The sequence below is a fragment of the Peromyscus maniculatus genome, chromosome 3 (assembly GCF_049852395.1).
Source record: "Peromyscus maniculatus bairdii isolate BWxNUB_F1_BW_parent chromosome 3, HU_Pman_BW_mat_3.1, whole genome shotgun sequence".
Taxonomy (NCBI): Eukaryota; Metazoa; Chordata; class Mammalia; order Rodentia; family Cricetidae; genus Peromyscus; species Peromyscus maniculatus.
Genome location: NC_134854.1, coordinates 106,791,606 through 106,814,012, shown reverse-complemented (window position 1 = coordinate 106,814,012; position 22,407 = coordinate 106,791,606). Strand labels below are relative to the sequence as shown.

The following is a 22,407-nucleotide window of genomic DNA, read 5'->3' as shown; positions in this document are numbered from 1 at the left end:
CCAAGTCTGACCTTGAAGTAATGATTCTCCTGCCTCTGCTTCTTAAGCACTACCATTACAGGTATGTACTACTAAGTGTGGTTTTGAACTTGGGAGCCTTTGCTAGAAACTTGGAATGTGGTCAAAGCCAAGCTTAGGGATTCTTATCTTTCACAGTGTTTTCTTTTTTACTTGAGCTATTCCAGGAGATGGGAATCTAGCCCAGCATAGCAGCTCACATTGTTTTCTCATTGGCATTTCTTCTGTTCTATGCAGGTTGGATATCTTTATAACCTTTCTCTAGACACTGTAAGTTAAAATGTATATATAAGTTTCATATTTTCATCACTTTCTACTCATATTTACAAACTATGTTATCCATATATATATATTATATATATTTGCAGACTGTTCTGTTATCAGTAGCTTATACAGTAGAAGACTGAGCCCTGAGTACATTTTTCTCACACAGAGCTTTTTCTCTATCAGAAGTTGCCTTATATGCAGTTGAATTCTCTATTTTTGGCCTCAGTAGCAACTTACATGGCCAATGGCATATTCCTCAACTTTTCTGGAATCGCAGGATTATGCTTCACTGTCAAGGTAACTCACAGGCTTAAGTGTGTCCTGGACTTTCTAGTTAGCCACACTAAAGGTACATGCTTTCTCTGCCAAAAAATGGTTTTCTTTATCATCCTCCCCTTGTCAAAGGACAGCTTGGATTATTGTTCTTCCCTTTGATGTGGTCTTGGAATTTCTTCTTGTCACTGGGCCCCTTTAAGAAGCCTTTATTTGAAGCAGGATCTTTAAATCCCAATATGGCTTTCTCTCACATCATTGGTTCATTCAAGGCCATGTCTAGTAAGTTATATTAGAGCTGACATGCTATTTTTTATGTGAATATATGAAGAGATACCAAAAGGGTAGAGGACACGAAGAGGTTGCTGGTGGCTCACCATGCTTGCAATAACTTGTTTTCTTTTTAAATTTGCTGCAGAAAGTTACATGACACACTTTACACACTGAGCCTGCTTTCTTCTTGATTACATGGTCCACAAAGAGACAGCAGTATGATTATTACTTATGTTCCCTATAAGTATGATGTTTTGGTTGCTCTGGGCTCCTCCTCAAGTTTTTAGTTTTGGCTTTCTTCAAGTTTAAATATTAATTCTATGCCTGAGTGTGGTGGCTGTGGTTTTGTCTTGCCTATTGAATAGCATGGGCTTCTATATTCTTGAATCTGTGATTTGGTGAGGAGTATCAGTCTGTGGAAACTCTAAGCCATTATCATTTGGATTGCTCCTGCTTTCCCTTACTCTCCAGTTCCTTTGGTGTTCCTCTCACAGGGGGTTAGCTTTTGTTGATGCCTCACAGATCTTGATCTTTTCTTCTTGGATATCCTGTTGTATTTTTTAATAGGTATTTTTTTTTGTTTGGCTTTTAGTTTTAAATTTTTTGTTGTTCTTTCTCAGGCTCAGAGATTGTCTTCTGCTTATGTACTGTCTGTTAACGAGCCCATCAAAGGGATTCTTGTTTGTCCTGATATTTGTGATTTCTGGCCTTTCTCTTTTGGTTATTTCTTAGAATTCCTGTCTGTCTGCCTACGTTAGCTTTTTGTTCTTGTGTGTCACCTGCTTTTCTGTTAAAGCACAACAGTCATAGTTTTAAAACATTTCCAGCCAGTATTTCTACTGTATTCAGTTCTGGGACCACTGTCTCTTCATTCCCTTTGAACTGTCTTGTTTCCTTTTACCCTGCCTTGTAAATTGCTGTTGTCAGAAGATTTCCTTAATTTGTAAGGTAGCATAACAGTATTATACTTACAGACCCTATTTCTTTAGTGACTATTACTGTTATCTTGATCTCTTGGTCACTGAAATATCTCTGTGATCCTGATATAAATTCTTTTGTATACATTCTTCTACTATTTCTTATTTTGAGGAGCTGCAGTGCTGTTTTGCATAGTGGATATGTTTACCTTCTTACCAACAACACACAGGATTCCACTTTATTCACCTTCTTGCCAACACTTGTCCTTTGTATATTTTTGATAATGGCGTTTCTAATGGGTATGAGATTATACCACTTTGTGGCTTTGATTTATAGTTCCACAGTGATTGGCATATTGGTTATTTCTCATTGATGCAGCATAGTTTCTGACATGAACCACTCAAAATCGAAATTACTTACTTTGGCTTTTAGTTTTAGAATTCTGTCTGTCATCATGGGGATTTTGTGGAGGAGCAGAGATTTTTGCAGCATGGTGTCTAGGAAGCAGAGAAAGAAAGTATAGAAAGAGGTTGGGGGTAGGATATTTAGCATCCAAGAATATGCCTCAGTCCTCTAGCTAGCTCCCAGTTCTTCTTTCACCTCCATCATGTAATGAATTGATCCAGGCATAAAGCTACTTATTAGGACAGAGCTCTCAGGATCTACTGAGAAGGATCTACTTCTCTTTGGAAATACCATCAGATATACCTTTAGATGTGTGCTCTACTAGTCTTTAAATCACCTCTTAATTCAGTCAAGCTGACAGTCAAGTGTACCCAACATAAATAATGATTTGAGCATCTTTCACACGCTTGTTTGGAGGGGTTTCTATTCAAGTCTTTTTCTCATTTTTATTGTTTTTTTGTTGTTGAGTGACAGGACTTTCTTAGATTGTTTTTTGTTAATTCCTATGAGATGCATCGATTGCAAGTTTGTTCCTCACTCTCTGCATTACCTTTTTATTCCATTGATGTTTTCTTTGGTGTTTAGTGATTAATTTTAAAGCAGACAGTGAGCACCTTTCTTAATACAAAGAGAAAAGTACCAAATAATTATATTCATACTTTTCTTTAGACTGATGAACATCCTTTGTGATGAATGAATCCTTACAAAGATGGCCTTAGATATGATACAAATAACACACTTGTATGCATAGTCCACAAAAGTAACTTTTTGTGATCATCTTGCAGGACTTGTTTTCCTCTTTTGATCACTATTGTTTTTCCCCATCTCTTTTGCTTGAGTATGACATTGGAGACGACAAAGGAAGCTGGTGTCCAGATGAACTAACTCCTGGTGAAACCTGCAGCTGCTCTGCAGTCTTTTTCATGGTGGTATTTGGAGTCTTTATATCTTGACTTTTCTAGGGTGTAGACTCAATAGGCTAACAATTCCATTTCACCCTGTTGTTATTTTAGTGTTTGCTTCTTTTAAAGTATAAGGGGATTGGTATGAGATTGATCATTCAGTAATAAGACCTGATGAATTGGAAATGAAGGTTAGAAGTGAAAAGAGAATGTAGGACTCAGTAGAGGGACTATTTTTAGGGGAATCTGGATCCCCTAATGGGATCATAATCTATGAGACTTTCTGAAAAGTTTTGTGGAACCAGCTATGAGAACAGATTGGGGAAATCTTTATCTGTCCTAAGTGAGGGTTGCCTCACATATAGGTTGTGTTTTGTGAGTGCCAAGTTATTTCTTAGAGTGTTAGAAAATCCCCAGAGTTGAAAGTTGGAGGAGTTCTGAGTTCCTGAGGTTGTGTTCCATTACTTCTGGGTTTTATAATCCAGGTTACTGATGGAGCCTCGAGGATCTGTAGTAGGGCTGAGTGTATGCATTGTGCTTACTGCTTGGATTGAGGCACAATGCACAATAATGTAGGTTTCAGTCATTTTCAGAAGAAGGCATCTGGGTATTTTGTTTTGTTGCAATTCAAGGTCTTTCAAAAGCTCTATTTTGTCCAATCTTGTGGGCACTCTTATTGCTAGTTTTTAATAAGTGAGATTATTGCAGAGAAGCAAAGCATACCTGACTTGGTTATAGAATCAGTAAATTTCAAGGTTTGGATGTAAAGACTTTTTATTCAACAAAACTTAAAAAAAAACCAAATCCTGTATTTTCATTTATTACTTAGCCTTTGTGCAGTAATTATAAGAAGTCTCCAGCTTCTAAGCTTAAAGCTCCTTTCAATTAGTTTCTAAGGGTCATGTGTGTATACTCTTAAACCACTAGAGGTCGGTGTTGTGTTGGTAAACACAGGTGCCTTTGGGTTTTGAGTCTTGTGTTTTGAACTCTGAATCTTATTGATAGATATTGTGGGAGCTGGGACTAGCATTCCACAATAAGCTTTTACTTAATGATGTGTATAGGATGCTTTGTAGGCATTCTGACCGTTGGTAATGTTAATAGTGACGTCTTAGGTTCACAGTTCACATTAGGTAATGTTTGTGGCTATGTGCGCAACCCCTACCTCTTTCTAGTAGGTTATCCTTTAATTTTAGGGGCCAGATCACATTCTCATACAGACACCAGTTTGTTATCTGCTGCATTCATGTAGTAAACTTATATCTCAGTTTAGTCTATGTATGTTAGGTTTCTGGATTGGGGATTCCTACAGTGGCCAGTCTTATTATGAAAATAAGCATTTTCTATTTTGAAATTGAGGAGCATTGTTTAGTGTTTTTATGCCATTTTCACCTGAATATCCAGCACGCTTACAGTCTTCATCTTAGTGATTCTTTACTTAGCCTATAATTTTCATGGTCTCAATTCTGGATAGCTCCACTATCTAGCCATTAAGAGCAAAATAGTTTGAGTTGTTCTTATTTCTTTTCCTCTCTATCATGTTCAGCAAGCGAGTCAGCAAATCAGTTGTCTCCTGTGTGTGCTGCTACCATACTTCAGTTCTCATCATTGTTATTTGGGTCGTTACAATGATCTATGTTGCTTTTCCTGCTTTTAGTCTTGTTCCCCACAGTTGACTGCCCTCTGTACTTAGACAAATTGTCTGGATTGTAAAGCTGACCTTATAATTTTCTGTTCACATTGTTTCTCCCTTGCCTCCTCAGCATTGAAATTGATTCTCACAGCATCCAATATGCATTCAATATATGTTTGATTGAAAGCAGTAATACAGAAAATACCATTTGATTTATATATGAGGGACGCTTCTTTCTTTTTCCCTTCCTCCCTCCCTCCCTTTCTTCCTCTCCTCTCTTTCTCTTCTTGTTCTCCCTCTTTTATTTATATTTTTTAAAAGACAGGGTCTTATGTATTCTAGCCTAGCCTTGAACTTACTATGGTCCTCTAACTTTCATTTTCTAAGTGCTGGGATTCCAGGTATGCACTGTCATGCCTGGCCACAGAAGGCTTTCTATAGGAAAAATTTGTTTGAGTTTTGGAGAAAGTGTTGGATTCAGTCATATTAGCAGGTAGAGAAATGATGTGAGGTCAAAAGTGGCAGTGTCCCTAGTGTTTTAGGATGTGGTCTGACCCACATAGGAGAGACGAGTGATATTTCTATTATGTGGAATGTAAGTAATTAGTTTTGGAGTTTGGACTTGGACTCCTTTACTCTTCACTCCTAATTTGCATATACAGTGAACAGGAGCATTGATTGGGGTGGTGGTGGAGGTGACGGGGTTCCACTATGTTGGAATCGAAGTGATACCAGAAAATACCAACAATATAGGAAGCTGGAGATGTGCTGCTGGATATTGGAGAAGTGAGAACAAGAGTTGAGGAATTCTCAAGGAAGACTAGATATGAGGTGATCAAAGGAATGCACAGGAAGAGAGTAAAGATACACTGGTGCTAAGGTCTCACTGCTACTGTGTGCCGTGTACTCCTTTCCTTGTAGCCGAGGCTTATTCTCAGAAATTAGTTAGTTCGTGCAGCAGCAGCTCTGAACAGAAATGTTCTTGGTGAAGCTGCCTAGCGTGTTGGGAAAGAGCTCTGAAAGGTTCTGAGAGGAATTTTCATAAATTTGAATGCCACATTTTAATGATGACCTGTCCTGTATTTATTTATATGTGGATTTTGTCTTCACTGCCTTCTTCCAGTCTCATAGATTTTGAAAGATGGTGATTTGAATGGACATCCACAATGGTAACATCTGAGTATTTATGTGATTGTTCCACATGAAATTTTGTGTTTTCATCTGGGCTGCTTCCTGCATGGCAGGTTGTCTGTGATGGAGCCTTTACAGACATGGAGAAGTTGGGATTGCTTGGACCATGAGCACCAGCTCTGGGGCTTTAGAATACAACACAAAACCTGACACTTATAGTCAGGGGCTCACTACTTCAACATAGTGACTGACACAGAATGCCTTGTATTCTGCTAAATTGATAGGAAAACCATATGTCAACAACAGCCACAACAACAACAAAAACAAACTAAACAAACAAAAATTAAAAAAAAATACTGAAAATCTAAAGTTACTTCCTTAAGTACATTTCAGTTTATATGGTCTCAGGCTTAATGTCAGATCTAGTGTGGCTCCTCTCTATTTCTTCTGCTAAACTGGCAGTATCTGATTGTGAAAGAACATTAATTTGCTTGGGATTTGATGTCAAGACCTACTTTCGGACAGCTTTGGCTTTGGTGTTCTGAAAGAAGGTAGAGAAAGAAGGGAGCAAGCAGTCATTCTGCAACTGAAGATCTGTTCTTTGGAATAGAAAAGCATGGGAGTTCCCCATTCCTTTTGCCTCCTGAGTCATTGGTCCTTAGTGTGTGGTCTGCAGGAGGTACAGTGCAAGAGGCTGTCTCACAGAGAGGTGTAGAAAGAATGCTGTACTTAAGGAGATCACGAATGTGTTTTTTTTTTTTTTGTATAGACCTAAATTGTTTGTGGGTGCCTGCTCCAGGTTTGTTACTGAAGCTATGGATTTGATGTAAGTGAACCCAGAATGTCAGTGGATATAATATGCAGAGAAACAAGTTTGTGCATTGATTTAAATCTCTGGAATGTAGAATCTTTTCATTTTGTTTTGGCTGAAGCTAGCCACATAGTTTATGTTTTTCTGTCTTGTTATAGTTGTTTCATTTGATCAGTGCCTTAACTAACTTCTAATACTGAAGATTTCCCTGAATTCCTTAATCTCATTCAGATTCAGTGACATTTATTTTCTCATAAACTAATTTCTACTTGGCATTAAAGAGGATTGTATTGATTAATATATTGGTTTTCAAGAAGTCATGAGCTCAAGTCTTGCACCTTGGCATGGTACAGAAAAGCAAAATTCCATGAAGAAATGTTTCTGGAACATTTTGGGTTTGAACAAATTATCCAAGTTTCTTAAGAACAGAGTCATTCCCAGCTTTTTTCTTTCCTTTTCTCTTTTCATGGGTGTGATATTTATATGTGTTCACACGTGCCTGTGGAGGCCCTACATTGGTGCTGGGTTTCTTCCTTGATCACTCCCCACTGTATATATTGTGTCCGAGTTTCTCACTTGAACCTAGAGCTTGCTGACCTGGCTAATCTCATTATCCGTATTGCTCCAGGGATCTCTGTCTCTGCCTCTCAGAGATATTCAGCATGCATTGTGTCTCTTAATATGGCCACAGAACCCTTATTTTAGAAAACATTTACCCTGCTCTTGGGCTGTTGGTATAGTGAAGGATGAATGTCTTGAACTTAGGAGATCATACTTCAAGCTTCTGCTAATTGCTCATTGGTGTTTTGACTTGGAGCAAACCCTTTGTCTTATAGCCTCAATTTTCTGAGAGTGGCTAAGGGCACTTGTAGCTGCACTGTGTGGTTAGAGGTTTTATTGTTGACTCTGGGTGGGATATTCTCTTTCTCTTTGGGTCTATTTAAAGCATACTGTCACTAGTTAATTTTGTTAGGTTGAGGGTTTATACTTCCTTTTTCATTTTTAAATTCTGAAGAGTAAATCTTTTAACCGCCTCCCCCACCCTTCTTGGGCTGCATTTGCTAGTTCAGAATACTTCCTGAGACAATATCAGTTTTAAGATAATTCATCTTGATTATAATTTAGTGGTTTCATAACCAAATAATTGTTTTTAAAGACTTTCCCCTACTTAAATTTATCGCAGCTAATTCCAAGTTGCTGTCTCATCTTCCGTCAGTTTTGTTTCAGTATTGCTTTTCTTTGTAAGAGATAACCACTAGGCATTTGTACTCTTGGCTATGCAGGTGAAAATGGAGTTGGTAGAGTTGTGATTGGTTGTTTAGCCAATACTTAAAAAGACATATGGTAATATCAACAAATTGTCCTTTTTTTTTTCTGTACTGACTTTGAAAAAGGGTTAATATAGGATAACTTCAGGGCAAAACGGTGTACATTAAATTTGGAGATGCAGGCCTGGAATCCCAGCACCTGGGAGGTGAAGACAGGAGGATTAGGATTCAAGGCATTCCTTTGTGCCATAGCAAATATGAAGCCAGCCTGGGCTACACAAGATCCTGTTTCAAACAACAACATATATGCATTACTACATCTAATTTTACTTTTAGCTCTAAATATTTTTAAATTAAGAAATATTAGTTTTTTTCTACAAGGTATTGTTTTGTTCAAAATTAGTTCATTGTAAGCTCAAGTTTTGTTTTTTTTTCCCCCTTCTTTGTTTCATTATTTCCTCTATTTTTCTCTATATCCTAGGCCCAACAGCAAAGAAACCTGGATAACATTGTCTTGCAACAGCCTAGAATAGGTAGCAAGAGAAAGTCTAAGAAAGATGTTTATACAATCTTTGATGCAGAGATGGAGAGCACAAGCCCAAAGTCTGAACAAGACTCAGGAATTCTGGATGTTGAAGATGAGGAAGATGACGAAGAGGTAAGAAATATTCAAATTGGGGAAATGAAGCTGTTTTTAAGTTTAGTATTTGATACCTGAAATGTGCTTATTCACATAATAGCTGTGTAATTTTTAGAACATTAACTGCAGTATTAGAGTTAATTGAGCTCTGACTTAAATAAGCTACACAAAGGTAATTCACAGTTTAAATGTAATGTTTTTTTTTTTAAAAAAAATCATTATTTTTGATTCTCTACTGATAGGATACTCCATCAAGGAAGAAAAGAGGAGTGTTGGCCTGACTTAGAGCCAGGTAGTAAGTGGATTCCACTGAGTCTGAGACAGTGTCTTGAGATCAACAAAAGATGTTACTTCCTTTCCTTCCTTCCTTCCTTCCTTCCTTCCTTCCTTCCTTCCTTCCTTCCTTCCTTCCTTCCTTCCTTCCTTCCTTCCTTCCTTCCTTCTCTTCCTTCCTTCCTTCCTTCTCTTCCTTCCTTCCTTCTCTTCCTTCCTTCCTTCCTTCCTTCCTTCCTTCCTTCCTTCCTTCCTTCCTTCCTTCCTTCCTTCCTTCCTTCCTTCCTTCCTTTCTCTTCTTCTTCTTCCTCCTCCTCCTCCTCCTCCTTATATTCATTGTATAAAATGATAGCATTCTTTATGGCATTTTCATAGAAGTATATTCTAATATATCCTTTTTCTATACTTTGTTCATACTCAGCCTCACATTACCCTTTTTTGTTTCCTAAACTCCTGCATTGGTACCTTCTCTTTACAAATAGGTTCCCTGATAATTTTCATCTTACCTATGTATATGTATTAAAGTCTGGATTCTACATGTGAGAGAAAACATGCTATTATATTAGGTTTTGTTTGTATAGTGATTGGAAACATCAGCTTTGGTGTCAGACTATTCAAGTCCTGTTCCAGCTGCATTTTACTTAAAAATATTAGCAGTTGTTTTATCATCTACTCTGAAATGGCCCTGGTATGCATTTGTTTTCTTTCTATTATTTTTTTAGGTAAAACCAGGGACACTCTTTGTTCACCACTACTGTCCTCTCTTATACCTTCCTGTCTTTTTTGCTGCCCTTTCATCTCTGAACTGTTCAAGAATGTGTCACTCTCTAACTTTGTAATTAGGGAAGTTGCTTAATTGGTATCTTAATCTGTCAAAAAAAGATAGTAGACCCTAATTTGTAGAGTTATACAAGTATGTAATACATAAAAAAGTAGTCAACAAATGCTAGTTTTTGTCTTATTTTCACTACTTTTCCTTGCTGGCTTTCATTGTGGTTCACTGTTATTATTCCTTATATACTTGAAAAAATCAAGTTGGTCTGTTTAAGCTGTTTTGAATGAAAAAATAAATAGCCAAGTAATCTATAAAATATTAGTGTTGAAGTTTGAATGTCTCAGGGACTATCTCACAAATGCACAGGAATGCCACATAGCCCTATCAAGGAAAATTCATTAGGCTGAAGTGGTTCAGTGGTTAAGAGTGCTTGCTGTTCTTACAGAGACCCAGAGTTTGGTTCCCAGCACCCACATGCAGTGGGGGTTCGGGGTGGGGTAGGGTAGGTAGCATGTTACACCCGACTCTAACTTCAGATCGCACACATAGATATAAAGATGAGGTAACCCTTTTTAATGTTTTGGGTATTGATTAATGGAGTGGAATTTGCACTGTGGCTTATGAAAACAGAAGCTAGTCACAATGTGTACTCTAAGAGAATATACACCCAGAAGAGATGACTGTAGGATAAAAGCAGAGAATGAAATATACACCCTGTTCTCATGTATCAACTGCAATTCTTCTGTGTAGGAGACAGTCTTTATTAGTAATTCACTGGCATTCCCAAGATCATCCCTTTGAATCTGTGTGCCATATTCCTTTACTTTACCCAGAGAGGTCTAGAGAAAATGAAGAAGGTGGGGGGGAATGAAATATATTGGCAGGAGCCTCATAATGAAAGTATTAGAAGAATGTACTAGGAAGGTAATATTCTAAAATGACCCCACATCTCTGTCAGATACCAGTCCACATTAGAGATTTGCTGATTGAGCTCTTAGAACAAGAATTCAGCACTTCACTGTCTAATGGCATCCCATCTTAAAAAAAAAAGCAAACAAAAACTCCCTACCTTAAATTTATTTACTTCTCAGTTTGAATCTTCTTCAAGTGCACATTCTTAATCTCAAACCTCATGTAGAGAATTATTTGTTTAGATGTCTCCAAACTGGCTTCTTGGCATAGTTCTTGCATGTTGTGAATAAATTCTTCAGATAAGGTCTTTCGTGACCTACTGTGACGTTCTGACCTTCATTCTTGTCGTTCTTCAGCAGACCTCATTGAGAGCAGCATAGTTTTGAAGTAACTTTGAATCCAAGAGCAGGGTAACTGTGGCATAGACTCTTACAGGGCAAGGTTCTTACTCTATATGTGATTATTTATTGCTTTGAGAGTTTGGTTCAAACACTTAGAGTCTCTTCCTAGGAAGATGTGTGTATTCATGTGAGAAAATAAGTTCAAGGATTTAGGAAGTTCATTTGGCCCCAGGCATTAAGTGAAGAACCCCTATTGTAGAACAGCCCGTCTTGAACTTATGTGTGCTTAGGACTCTACAGGAAATCACATTAAGATGCACATAGTGATGAGCCTGGGAGAGCTTGCGTTTTTACTAAGGTTCTACATGAAGATAGTATCTGGACACTATTGGATTCTGGACATATTTTGACTTATAAGCCTGAAGAGAACCCTGAGGAAGCTTTTTAAAGTGCATGTGCAGAAGCTGGTCACAAAATGCATGAGTTTTGTCTTGATTTTTCTATTAAAATGTTTTAACATTTTTGTGGCAGTAAATGTAGTATTTAGCCATATTGTATGCATATATCTGTAATCTCAACATTTGGGAGATGAAGACAAGATAGATCAGGAGTTCAAGGCCAGCCTTAGCTATATAGTGAGTTTGAGGCCAGCCTGGGCTACAGGTAGCTTTATCTAAACCAAACCAAACCAAACCAAAAAGAAGTCCCCCCCAAAAAACCCCCCCAAACCCTAACTAGCCAACTGAAACAAACAAACAAACAAAAACAAAAAAAGTAAATGAATGCACCAATCAAAAAAAGGGAAAAATTTAAAATGCAGTGTGCTCAAAGGAGAATTGTATTTTACCTTTTAAAACTCTATTACTTATAATACACTATCAGTATTTAAACAAATTTAATAAGTTTATGTATTTTTTCTTTCTATCATTGGTGTATGTGTGAGTGTGTTAGTGTATGTGCATGTGTGTGTGTGTGTGTGTACATATGAAGCCAGAAGTTGCCAATGAGTGCCTTGTTAAGTTGCTTCCATCTATTTTTTGGAAACAGTCTCTGAGTACCCTGGAGATCACTTACTCTGCTTTAGCTAGGCTGGCTGGCCCCCAAGCCCCAGGAATCCCTTTGTCTCTGCCTCCCCATCACTCAGATTATAGGCATGCATTACTTGAGCACTTTACTGGCAGCGTCATCTCCCCAGCCTCTGTTCTATGCTCTTATGGACATATGTTCAATATAGTTTTTGAGTAATGACATCATAAGGTGTTTACTTTATCTTTGCCTAATGGTGCCTAATTAGAAATCATAAAATAAAGTCAGTAGGAAAACTCAAACACCTACAACATAGCTAATTCATACATGAAATAGATAGTGAATAAACTATTAAAGTTAAATTTCTAGAGATGGTAAAAGCTGACTAGCATGGGGAAGTGAAGAATGAAGCCTCAAGGTTGTCATTGTGGATGAAAACAAACTATCACGTTAAACCAGTGTGTACAGTCAGTCTCACTCTCCCCAATTTATTGACCTGTGATGGAGTTAGCCTCTTACTGATGAGCAGGATTTCAAAGAAAAGTATTTCCTAGTAATAGTTCTTTGTGGTTTATTTTTGGTGAAGCTAATGAATAGGTAATAATCAAGATGCAATTTGTTTAACTAGCTATTTAACCATTCTTGAAAAATTTACCAGTAATAACTATTTTCAGATCACTTGAAGATAAAACACAAAGAAGCTTGAAGCTGTTATTATACTTATACAGAGGTACACAATATGTCTCTTGAGGATAGGATTGCTGTGAGCACAACATGGCATCATGTAGAATACTCATGTCACAGTGCAGACAATGCCACACACATGTAACTGCTATGACAATATAATCATATGCTTTTAAAAAATAAAGGTGAACTGTAAGTTGACATCCTTTTTGGTAATTTGTATTTGCACGAACTTAAACAAAACCACAAGGTTTTTCTGAAATAGGGAAGCATTGAGTATGAAATAGTTTGAAAGAACAAGGTCTATGATTTCCTCTTTGATCCAGGTTCTCAGAGCTTCTGCAATCTCAGAATGTTTTCTTAGTGCCACACATATAGGACATACTTCATATTCTAGTTTGTAGCTCTTGTAATTTTTTACATAAACTATTAAGGATCAGGGTTACCATGATATCCATACCAACTGAAGTAAAACCAACCAATAGAGAATACAGGTCAAATTAATGTTGCCTGAGTGGTTTAAGTGGCTCAGGGTTAGCTCTTGCAATCCCCCACCCCTCCAAGCTCAGAGTTAGCAGAAAGGAACTGCTAATTTGCTTACAAACCATACAGTAAGAACCTTTAGGGATGTTCTGATTGTGGTGAGATGGTGGGGGTGTTAACACACGAACGGACTAAGAATTAATAGCCAGACATTAACTTTTCCAGTCCTGGAGGCCAGAAGTCAAAGATGAAGTTTCAGGAGGTTGCTTCTCCTAAGGCCTCTCTTTATCTTTCAGAAGCTCTTGAACTGTGTCCTCACATTGCTTTTCTTTTTGTATACTTGTCCCGTGTCTCTTGCCCTTTTTGTAAGGACAGCATCGTCACTTCTTAAACCTCATTTGCCTCTTTAAAAGCCCGGTTTCCAAATAGTCTTATTGGGAAATAGAGCTTCAGTATAGGGATTTTGGGAGAGACACAGTTACATTTTTAATAACAGTTCCAATGAAAAGTGTACAATTAATACATATGTAAGAAGTATAAGTTCTGTTAGTTTTGTGCTTTTTATACAGAAAAATTATACAAATTCATCCTTTTTTCTTTTTCTTTTCTTTCTTTTTTTTTTTTTTTTAAATAATGGTATTTCAATGCCAACATGTTTATTATAAAACACACAATTGACAAGAAGGTCATTTGTCAGTAAGTTAGAGTTAAATACAGGACACTTCATGTTCATTAATCAAATTAGCAGCCATGAACCAGTCCTTGGCCTGCACATGCTTTAAAAAAGTTTAAATTAATAGCTGTGTTAACTCACTATTTAGATAAAATATCTTGATAAACAGTTTCTAGGGATGTGGTGTTTTTCTTGGGTCACACCTGTGGTTGACTGTCTCTTACTTTTGGGCCTCTGACAATGTGGTACATAATAGGTAACAAGTGGTAGACCATAGCAGCTCCTCATCGGAGAGAAGGAGCAAGAGGGAAGGAGTGTAGAGAAAGAGTGAGCATGAATATCCACTTCAGTGCCATGTTCTCAGTGACTAACATCTTTCTATGCTTCAAAGCCTAAATGTTCTATTACCCTCCGACAGTGCCAGAGGCTGGTGGCTAAGTCTTTTAGCATACAGGTTTTTGGAAAACATAAAAGATCTGTATCATAGCAGTTGTCACTTTTAAATAAAAAAAAAATTAAAAAAATGTTTTTATATTGTGTTGGAGAGATGGCTCAGAAATTAAGAGCACTTGTTCTTAAAGTCCATGGCTTTATAATCCACAAAGATACCTCCACAATAGCCTACTGGCAATGGTTGAGAAAAAGCCCAAACTGACATACTCTGGTGATTGGATGGCCAAACACCCTTACTGTCATGCTAGAAATTTCATCCAATGACTGATGGAAGCGGATGCAGAGATCCATGGCCAGGCCCCAGGTGGAGCTCCAGGAATCCAATTGGTGAGAAAGAGGAGGGATTGTATGAGCGAGAATTGTTGAGACCAAGATTGGAAAAAGCACAGGGACAAATAGCCAAACTAGTGGAAACACATGAACTATGAACCAATAGCTGAGGAGCCCCTAACTGGATCAGGCCCTCTGCATAAGTGAGACAGTTGATTAACTTGAACTGTTTGAGAGGCACCCAGGCAGTGGGACCAGGACCTGTCCTTAGTGCATGAGCTGGTTGTTTGGAACCTGGGGCCTATGCAGGGACACTTTGCTCAGCCTGGGAGGAGGGGACTGGACCTGCCTGGACTGAATCTACCAGGTTGAGTTGAATCCCCAAGGGAGTCCTTGCCCTGGAGGAGATGGGAATGGAGGGTGTGCTGGGGGGAGGGCCGGGAGGAGGGAGGACAAGGGAATCTGTGGCTGATATGGAATATTAAATCAAATTATAAAAAAAAGAAAGAAAGAAAAAAAAAGACCATGGCAACCCAAAATTGTAACTCTTGTTTTAGATGATCTGATGCCCTCTTCTGGCTTCCTCAGACACTGCATGCATGTGATGCACAGCTGTACATGCAGGCAAAACACCTGTACACATAAAATAAAAATAAATACATCATTTAAAAAATAATATTTTGCCAGGTGGTGGTGGTGCACACCTTTAATTCCAGTACTTGGGAGGCAGAGGCAGGAGGATCTCTGTGAGTTCGAGGCCAGCCTGGTCTACAGAGCAAGTTCCAGGACAGCCAGAGCTGTTACACAGAGAAACCCTATCTCCAAAAACAACAACAAACAGAACAAACCAAAATTATTTTTCCTTTTGAGAATTTCATAAATATATCTTGATCATATTTTCCATCCCTGAACTCCTCTCAGATCATCCCCCATATCCCTGTCTATTCAACTTAATGTTTTTCCTCTCTCTTAAATAAAACAAAGCAAAAACAAATGAACAAATAAACAAAAACTCATGGAGTCCAGTTTGGACTGGCTGACTACTCCAGAGCAGGGGCATTTGTTGCTTTTTTTTTTTTTTTTTTTTTTTTTTTTTTCCCCGATGAGGATGTTGTTTCTGAGACAGGGACTCCCAAGTGCTGCAATTAAATGTGTGCACCACCATTGCCTGGCTTCAGCTGTCACTTTTTTATTAAGAAATTTTTTTCATTTATTTTACACACCAATCAAAGATCCCCCTCTTCCCTCCTCATGCCCCCCCCAGTCTCCCCCTCCCAACCTACACCCCCTCTCCCACTCACAAGAAGGCAAGGCTTCCCATGGGGAGGCACATCCAGTAGAGGCAAGTCCAAGCCCTTCCCCCTGCCTCAAGGCTGCACAAGGTCTTCCATCATAGGTAGTGGGTTCCAAAAAGCCCACTCATGCACCAGGGATGGATTCTGATCCTACCATCAGGGGCCCCCTCAAGCAGATCAAGCTACACAATTGTCTCACCATGCAGAGGGCTTAGTCCAGTCCCATGCAGACTCCACAGCCACTGATCCAACTTTCATGAGTTCCTACTAGTTTGGTTTGGTCATCTCTGCAGGTTTCCCCATCATGATCCTGATGTACTTGCTCATAGAATCCCTCTTCTCTCTCTTTAACTGGACTCCTGGAACTCTGCCTAATTTTTGGCTGTGGATCTCTGCATCTGCTTCCATCAGTCATTTCACCCTTTATAATAGCCACAAATATTATAAAATACCTTGGGGAAACTTTAACTAAACAAGTGAAAGACCTGTATGACAAGAACTTTAAGTCTCTGCCGAAAAAAATTGAGAAATGGAAAGATCTCCCATGCTCATGGCTAGGTAGGATAAACATAGTAAGAATGGCAATCTTACCAAAAGCAATCTAAAGATTCAATGCAGTCCCCATCAAAATCGTAACACAATTCTCCACAGACCTGGAAAGAACAATACTCAACTTCATTTGGAAAAACAGAAAACCCAGGATACCTAAAAGAATCCTGTACAACAAAGCCACCTCTGGAGGCATCATCATCCCTGACATCAAGCTCTACTATAAAACTATAGTAATAAAAACAGCTTGGTATTGGCATAAAAACCAACATGTGTACCAATGGAATCAAATTGAAGACACTGACATTAACCCACACACCTATGAACACCTGATTTTTGACAAAGAAGCCAAAACTATACAATGGAAAAAAGAAAGCATCTTCAACAAATGGTGCTGGCATAACTGGATGTCAACATGTAGAAGAATGCAAATATATCCACATCTATCGCCAGTTGTCACTTTTTAAGTTAAGTGAATTCACATAAAAATTGTGACTTTTCTAATGGAGTCTCTTGCTCATCATAGGAAGTATTAGACTGACCCTCAACAGAAAGGTGGCAGAACCCCCTTTAGGACTGCTCAGGAGCAGTTTTTGCTCATTGACTTTATTCTCTTTTTTAGGAAACTATCATATTGCCTTTATTAGATCTCCATCCAAGAAATGGAAGAAATGAAGAATGTGAGGGCCACATGTTTAGAAAAAAATATGAGAACATAGTGTTTTATCATACTGATTAACAGTATATGGTTTGTTAGGAGAATACAATGTGAAATGAAGGCTTTCTTCATGTATTCCCAATATTATATATTCTTATATAGTCAAAATTAAAGAGGGTATTTGTATATGTAACAGGTGGCAAAAGGATATAGTTTATAAGGTTGGAAACTTTAGAGCATGTTTTAAACAGTTTATTTTTTTTGTTTTGTTTACATTCTTTCAGGTGCATCAGTTAGAAAATATGATGGCAATAGTATAAAGGTTCTGTTATTTTGAAATTATTTGCCTCAATTATAAAATTTTGCCCATCATTTCAGGTCTTCTAGAAGCTCTCTTCTATATTTTCATTGCTTATTAGCCCCCTCACCCCATGCTTAGAGGCAAATAACCCTCCTCATGGAATGTACTTTTGCCCCCTCCTCTTCATATTTAAAATACACCATTCTACTTTTCTCAGATGAACCAGCTTAATTGCATATGGTTTCTTTGTTTTTCCTAGAGTTTCAAATCTTTAGAGAAATCACATGTGCATACTGGTCACCTAAGGCCTCCACTTTTTAGAATGTGCTGCTTGTCTTCTCTTTGTTAAAACATTATTGAAAGAATTGGACACATACATTATTTTCCTTTCCCTGAACTGAGCCATTGGATAGAAAATGGCAAGCTTAATTGTATTTGATGTGATTCTTGAGAATGACATTCCTTGATTTTATTAGAATACACTGACCATGTTCTTCAGCTTTGGATAGTAATTTCACTGAATAAACAGCTCACATACATATCTCCTAGTTGTCTCAATCATGCCCATCATCACAGATTTTTGTATTTCCCTACTTTTTAAAAAGTAGTTAAGTATCACACATTGCATTTAATTTTTATGTGGCTTTAGTCTGTCTAAAGGTATTTTAGGGTCCCTTTAGCCTTTGTAGTTTAAGCTGTTGAGTATAAACCTGGTCCAAAAGGCAGAATTACATGAGAAGATATATTGAATGAAATCCCATCTCTGTCTCTATTCTTTGCCCACTTCTACTTAGCCTTTACATTATCAGCACTATTAGTTTGTATATGTGTCTTTAATTATTTCTAATGCTATATAGCATAACACATAAATATTTTCTCATTTGAAAATACACCCTGAAAATCACTCCATGTTGGTTCATGGAAACCGTTCTCAATCTGTCTTTACTGCTGTATAGGAAGGGCTCCTTTTTGGATGTAGTTTAGCTCAGTTCAGTCAGTCAGTCCACAAGTGGGCACATGATAATTTCTATCATTTTCTTATAGAAATGTTGTTTCAACTTCATAGTTATTACAGTAGGTATATTAAAAAGTATACCAATAACAGTAATGGCAAGGATGCCATGTGGCACATCTGTCAGTCTGAGACACTGATGTGAAGATGTAAAATGGGGCAGTCATTGTGGAAGACACCTTGCACATTTATCTTAAAGTTGTCATATCTTTACTGTCTGGTCCAGTAATCTTCCCTAAGGTGTGATTCTCCATACATCTATTTCCTGTTTTGCTTAATAGAGAATTTTATAATATTTTCAGTTTTTTTTCAATTCTAAATAGGAAGAATGGCATCTTGGTATATCTTTCTTCTTTATCCCTGGAGCCGTGGCTGAAGTTGACTCATGTCTTGTTCATTTTTACAATAATTTTTAGATTACAGAGATGGCCATGAAAGTATAGTCTCTCTTTCTCTTTTACTGTTATACCCTATCCCCTGGTTTCTGCTTTTTCTTCTTCCTCCCCCATCTCTTCCTTTCTTTACACTGCCTCTAATTTGTTCTTTATTAGGATTGTGTTAGAGGTACAAAGACTGTCTTTATAGTCCTGTAAGTTTTTTTCTATACATTTTTGTTCACCCTGAGTTTCCTCAGCCCATATCTTTTGTGTTTAGTATGGAGTTTACTGTAGACGAATTTCTTATTAAATAAGAAACACAGAGCCAAATACAGGGGTGCAAGCTGTAGAGATCAGAGCAGTAGCCACCAACTAACTTTAGCTCACCACCTTGCTGTAGCTTCCCAAAAGAGCCTCTTCCTGTCTAACCTGCACCTTTATTGCCTCCCTGTTCTGCCTTCTCATTGGCTCTTAACCCAGCCACTTCACTTCCTCGTTACTGCCTGTCTATACAGACCTCCAGGTCTCTATGGTTGGTACTGGGATTAAAGGTGTGTGTCACCACGCATGGCTGTGTCCTTGAACACACAGAGACTGCCTGCCATGTGATCGGATTAAGGGTGTGTGCTACCACCGCCTGAATTCTGTTTATGGCTGGCTATGACCTCTGATCTCCAGGCAAACTTTGTTAATATACAAATAAAATACCACATTTCAGCACAAATAAAATATCACCACAGTTTACTGTTAAACTGCCCATTTCCCTAACAATTTTATTATCTATATGAACTAAACTCTTGTTAAATAAAGACCTTTTAGGTTTTTATTTTACCAGTGTTCAGTTTTAAGATGATCCTGAAGGGATTATCCTTTATTTTGCAGTGCCTTAATAAGGAGTGGTGATTTTTTTTTTACTGATTACTTTTTTATGATTAGTACAAATACTTGTACAACTTAAGTGTTAATCCTTTTAGAGATTTCTCATAAAGGGTCCTAATAATTTGAGAGCATCTTTGTAGGAAAATTGCAACTTTTCAGGATAGAGCTCTGGTCAACAAAGCTTAGAGCCTCATTATACTCATGCTACTTGTGATTACTCAGGATCCTAGTCCTCCTAGTTTGTTGGTAGTCTATGGTGTTCAGTCTCTCTTCATGAGATCTTATGTCCAAATGAATTCTACCTTTCCTTTCTCTGAACTTATGAAGGCAACATAGTTCAGAAAGCATCCTGGTGAAAATGTCTGCCAGGTATTTCCTGGCTTCCAAACATAATATGGGCAGCTTCAGTTGAATCTCTGAAGGCAGAAGCCAAGTCTTTCTAGCTAATCATTTATTGTTCACTCTCTGCAGAATATGTGTGGTACATTTTGATGATTTCAGATTCATGTAATACTTAGAAATGAGCTCCAGTTTGTGCACTTATTTACTAATACCAAGAAACTACTTTGTGTGAAGTAGAAATCAGAAGAATTTTAAAGGTGGAAAATGGCCCAAGTAATTAGTGAGAAACATAACTAAATTCCTATGAGCCTCTATCATATTCTTTTTGCTCAGTCTATTTTGTTCATCTATTTTGAAAGGTTTCTTAAGAGAAAACTAAGTGAGGAATGTGTACAAGGATGAGTGAGAGCAGGTTTTTGTGTATGTGGTTGTCCTCTGGGGCAGATGTGTGAACAACAAGGCTGGAGTGGACTAATGTTTTTCTGTGTTTATGAGCAGCATAGGAAAATCATAGTCCATTTGTTGCTTTGGGGTGCAGGGAAGAAATTAACTCTCTCTTGTATTCAGTTTCTCTTGTATAAGACTGCTTATCCAGCAACAAAGCAGGAACATTTATCAGGTTAGATAAGTTTGTTTACAGATTTTTGTTATTGGACAGGATCTTAAGATATAGTCTAAGCTGGTTTCAAACTCAAGTTCCTTCTGCCTGAGCCTCCTGGGCATGCCAGGACATCAGCCTTAACTAGTTTTCCTTAGTGAGTCTTAAAACAAAGAAAATAGACTCAGTCAGACTCTTTGTGGGGAAGGGAAGATTCACATCTGTTGAAGCTTGAGTTCATCACTTGCTTTAAATCAGCAATTTTCTTTTATGTGTAATAGTGTCCTCTTATGCTTGAGGGAAAGAACTTCCATCGCTAATTTTCCAATCTCAGAGACTCCCTTTTACCTGAAGCAAGGTGTATTAAATAAAGGAAAGATTGCATATAAATTAGATTCTGGTGTTTTTCAAAAATTTTCATAATCAGAAATGTTCTTTTCTTCCTTACTGTGAGATAGTCCACAACTACCCTAAATCTTCAGATTTTCTACAAGAGATAGTCTCTACATAGATGTAAGATCATTTTTTAGGTGTTATTAATCTTATTTATACATTTGCTTTTCTTAACCTGTGTTCTCCTGTCTTTGAGTCATTTTTGTCCTTTGAGAGTAGTTTTGTGTGATGGCTGCTGATGCATTATCATATGTAAGTGTTGGTTAACAAATATCCTGTAGATGAAGGTTGACAAGCCTTGGCTTGGCTGAAACTGTCTCTATGAATGTGAAATGGTAGTAGCGTGAAGCAGTAGCCTCCCTGTCTACTTCTGTGTTGTGCTTTGGTCACTGTGACATCCCTTTTAATAGCTATTATTTGTTTTGTTAAAAAATGCTTGTGTTTCTTACCTTATGTGATGTTCTCTGGGGGCACAAATCATAGTTGTACCATATAAAATCTTCCCAACTGTTGCTTGTTGAGAAAATTATGAGTTTTTGGCTGGTGGGAGGTATTCACTTTGCTCTTGGAACTGTGCAGGCAATTAAGCAGTTGCTGTCCTTGGTGATGAAGTGATTTCATATGAGTTCTTAACATTAGACACAAAGTAGGGTCGTGCCCTGTGTACTGTTTGTGGTCACCGCTGGTGTTCTCCTAGGTCTATTTGAACTTGTAGAAAAATGCAGACTCCAGGGTCTTAATGTCTTGAGTTCCTGACTGCCAGGCAAAGGAAATGTTTAACTATTTTAATCATGTTGTTGTAGCCCCAAAGAAAGCCCTTATAAGAGGAAATGACAGCGTCCCACCACAAAGTTATCTCTTATCACTTCCAGTCTCTGTGGATAATGATTTGTCAAATTTGGACATGTGTAAAATGCAAGGGCTCTGTTATTTATTTTGGAAAGGAAAAATTAGATGAAGCAGATAAAAGAGTCATGGCTTTTGTTAGGAGACAGAAACCATTAGAGACAGTCATTGTTAGCTTAGGAAAGTGTCCTTGGACCCCTCCCTGATGAAACCTAAGTCTGCTTGAGTCATTCTTTGCAATTTGAGGGGAGGGCAGGCAAAGGAAGGGAAGGCAATATGAAGTCTGCTCTGATAGAGCATAATGTGGACCTTCAATCGGACAAGTTGTAGCTAGTGTACTAGGGCAGCTGCTTTTGTCCCCAGCTCTCCTCCACCCGGTGTTTTAGAGTTTGGAAACTACATTCCATCTTGCAGAAGGGTGACATTCCTTCACGCAGTGCTTGTTGCTCTTCTCCTCTTGCCGTCTGTAGATGTAAGTGATTCTTTTTCATTAGGAGAAGCAGAGAAAACACATCCAGCTCAAAGCAACATGAGTCAGTGCATACTTGTCATGCCTCTAGCCTCACAGCACTCTGTCTCCTCACAGTGCTCACTCCTAGTGTGCTCTCAGAGGGGAGCAGGGAGGAAAAAGGGTTCTAAATATTGGGCTGTTTGTGGAGGGAGGGAGAGGTGGTGAGCTGGAGCCTCTTTTTGTTCCTTTCCTTTTTGCCTAGCTCTTTTTGCGGTGC

General features: G+C 38.1%; 1 protein-coding gene across 4 annotated transcripts in view; it reads left to right on the top strand.

Annotated features, from left to right (window-relative positions):
• Positions 1–22,407, top strand: part of Exoc6b (exocyst complex component 6B) — a 491,948-nt gene that overhangs the window by 204,367 nt on the left and 265,174 nt on the right. For all 4 annotated transcript variants that reach the window (XR_013049947.1, XM_006991543.4, XM_076567063.1 and 1 more), the window contains one exon: positions 8,381–8,557. Coding sequence is in view for 3 of the 4 variants with exons in the window: in XM_006991543.4 (XP_006991605.1) it covers positions 8,381–8,557 (177 nt within the window). In the remaining variant the exon portion in view is untranslated. The remainder of the gene's footprint in view (positions 1–8,380; positions 8,558–22,407) is intronic.